Genomic DNA, 2,500 nt, shown 5'->3' with positions numbered 1-2,500 from the left:
ACCCCCTAACCCTCTCACCCTCTCACCTTCTAACCCCCTAACCCTCTAACCCTCTAACCCTCTCACCCTCTCACCTTCTAACCCCCTAACTCCCTAACCCTCTAACCCTCTAAACTCCTAACCCTCTAACCCTCTAACCCTCTAACCCCCTCACCCTCTAACCCTCTAACCCCCTCTAACCCACTAACCCCTAACCCCCTCTAACCCTCTAACCCTCTAACCCCCTAACTCCCTAACCCTCTAACCCCCTAACCCCCTCACCCTCTAACCCTCTAACCCTATAACCCTCTAACCCTCTAACCCCCTAACCCTCTAACCCCCTAACCCTCTAACCCCCTAACCCCCTAACCCTCTAACCCCCTAACCCTCTAACCCTCTAACCCCCTAACCCTCTAACCCCCTAACCCTCTAACCCTCTAACCCCCTAACCCTCTAACCCTCTAACCCTCTAACCCTCTAACGTCCTAACCCTTTAACCCCCTAACCCTCTAACCCTCTAACCCTCTAACCCTCTAACCCTTTAACCCTCTAACCCCCTAACCCTCTAACCCTCTAACCCTCTAACCCCCTAACTCTCTGGAGCACAGAGAGGGTTAGGGTTAGTCATGGTCATACGAGTCAGGCAGGGAAAAGTCTAAAGGGCTGAGCCTTGGTGTAAATAAAACGTGAACAATAACAGTCAGAACCTATTGTTGCTCCTACAATAGAGGGAATACACAGTTTATGAATAATGAAGCTCTGATCAGTAATATAATATAATATAATATAATATAATATAATATAATATAATATAATATAATATAATATAATATAATATAATATAATATAATATAATTATATTATATTATATTATATTATATTATATTATATTATATTATATTATATTATATTATATTATATTATATTATATTATATTATATTATAACAGTCAGAACCTATTGTTGCTCCTACAATAGAGGGAACACAGTATATGAAGCTCTGATCAGTAATATAATGAGATAATCACTGTCTGAAGCACATTACTATATTATCAGTGTTATTCTCTGTCTCGTACCAAACGCTGTCTGTATAGCAGTATATCTCCCTGTCTGTCTATCTCCCCTCTAACCCCCTGTCTGTCTCTCTGTCTCTCTAACCCCCTGTTTCTCTCTCCTCTCTAACCCCCTGTCTGTCTCTCTAACCCCCTGTCTGTCTCTCTCCACTCTAACCCCCTGTCTGTCTCTCTAACCCCCTGTCTCTCTCTCCACTCTAACCCCCTGTCTGTCTCTCTAACCCCCTGTCTGTCTCTCTGTCTCTCTTCACTCTAACCCGCTGTCTGTCTCTCTTACCCCCTATCTGTCTCTCTCCACTCTAACCCCCTGTCTGTCTCTCTCCACTCTAACCCCCTGTCTCTCTCTCCTCTCTAACCCCCTGTCTGTCTCTCTAACCCCCTGTCTGTCTCTCTAACCCCCTATCTGTCTATCTCCACTCTAACCCCCTGTCTGTCTATCTCCACTCTAACCCCCTGTCTGTCTGTCTGTCTGTCTGTCTGTCTGTCTGTCTGTCTGTCTGTCTGTCTGTCTGTCTGTCTGTCTGTCTGTCTGTCTGTCTGTCTGTCTGTCTGTCTGTCTCTCACCAAACAGCTGGATGGCGCTGCTCAGCTGTCCGGTCCAGGTTCCTCCCGGTTCCGTGTTCATCTCATTCAGACGCGACATGATGTCACCGTAACACACCTGGCCGTTACCGAGGTAACCGGGCAGACAGGTGCACCTGGGGGGGGGGGGGGGGGTGAGAGGTGAGATGGGCTGGAACAGATGTTGAGATGTCTCGATAACAGAAAGGCTCATAGAGAGAGGGTTATACAGTCCCCTACAAAAGTATTGGAACGGTGAGGCCAATTCCTTTATTTTTCCTGTTGACTGGAAAGATGTGTTGTTCCTTTACAAATAATGATATCTTCTCAGTTGTGTATCAGATCCAGATGTAAATACCTGGAATTGAAAGCTGAAATGTTGATCTATTGTCTCATATTCATATTTTGGTGTCAAACCCAAATGTTTCCAGTCTACAGCAAAAAAAAAAGGAATTGGCCTCACCGTTTCGATACTATTGTAGGGGACTGTAAGTGGGGCTTTCAGAACACACACAGTTAAAGGGTCAGACACACAGACAGACACACACACACAGTATAGAGAGGGTTATACAGAGAGAGTTATACAGAGAGAGTTTTATAGACAGGGTAAGGCCTACATTAGGGTTAGGGGATAGGGGTAAGACAACAGAGGGATAGATAGATATAGATATATTATTATAAGAGAACAGGGTTATAGATATAGATATATTAGAGAAACCTACTCTACGCTTCCCGGCTCCACGGTGGAGCAGTTGGCGTTCTTGTGGCAGGAATCTGGTCGACAGGAATCCTTCAGTTTGCAGCCGTCAGACGCACTGACAAACCCAGAGAGGCACTCGCAGTGAGACTGGAACACAGACAGACAGACAGGCAGACAGACAGACAGAC

At 45.4% G+C, this 2,500-nt stretch overlaps 1 protein-coding gene across 1 annotated transcript in view; it reads right to left on the bottom strand.

Annotated features, from left to right (window-relative positions):
* The window catches only part of stab2 (stabilin 2), a gene marked incomplete at both ends in the record, with an annotated part of 72,886 nt that overhangs the window by 59,825 nt on the left and 10,561 nt on the right, over positions 1 to 2,500 (bottom strand). The window contains 2 exons of the mRNA XM_080054702.1: positions 1,616 to 1,749; positions 2,335 to 2,459. Coding sequence (XP_079910828.1) covers positions 1,616 to 1,749; positions 2,335 to 2,459 — 259 coding nt within the window. The remainder of the gene's footprint in view (positions 1 to 1,615; positions 1,750 to 2,334; positions 2,460 to 2,500) is intronic.

The sequence above is a fragment of the Ammodytes marinus genome (genome assembly GCF_949987685.1).
Source record: "Ammodytes marinus genome assembly, contig: scaffold_36, whole genome shotgun sequence".
NCBI lineage: Eukaryota > Metazoa > Chordata > Actinopteri > Uranoscopiformes > Ammodytidae > Ammodytes > Ammodytes marinus.
This window is presented reverse-complemented; position numbering and strand designations above follow the sequence as displayed.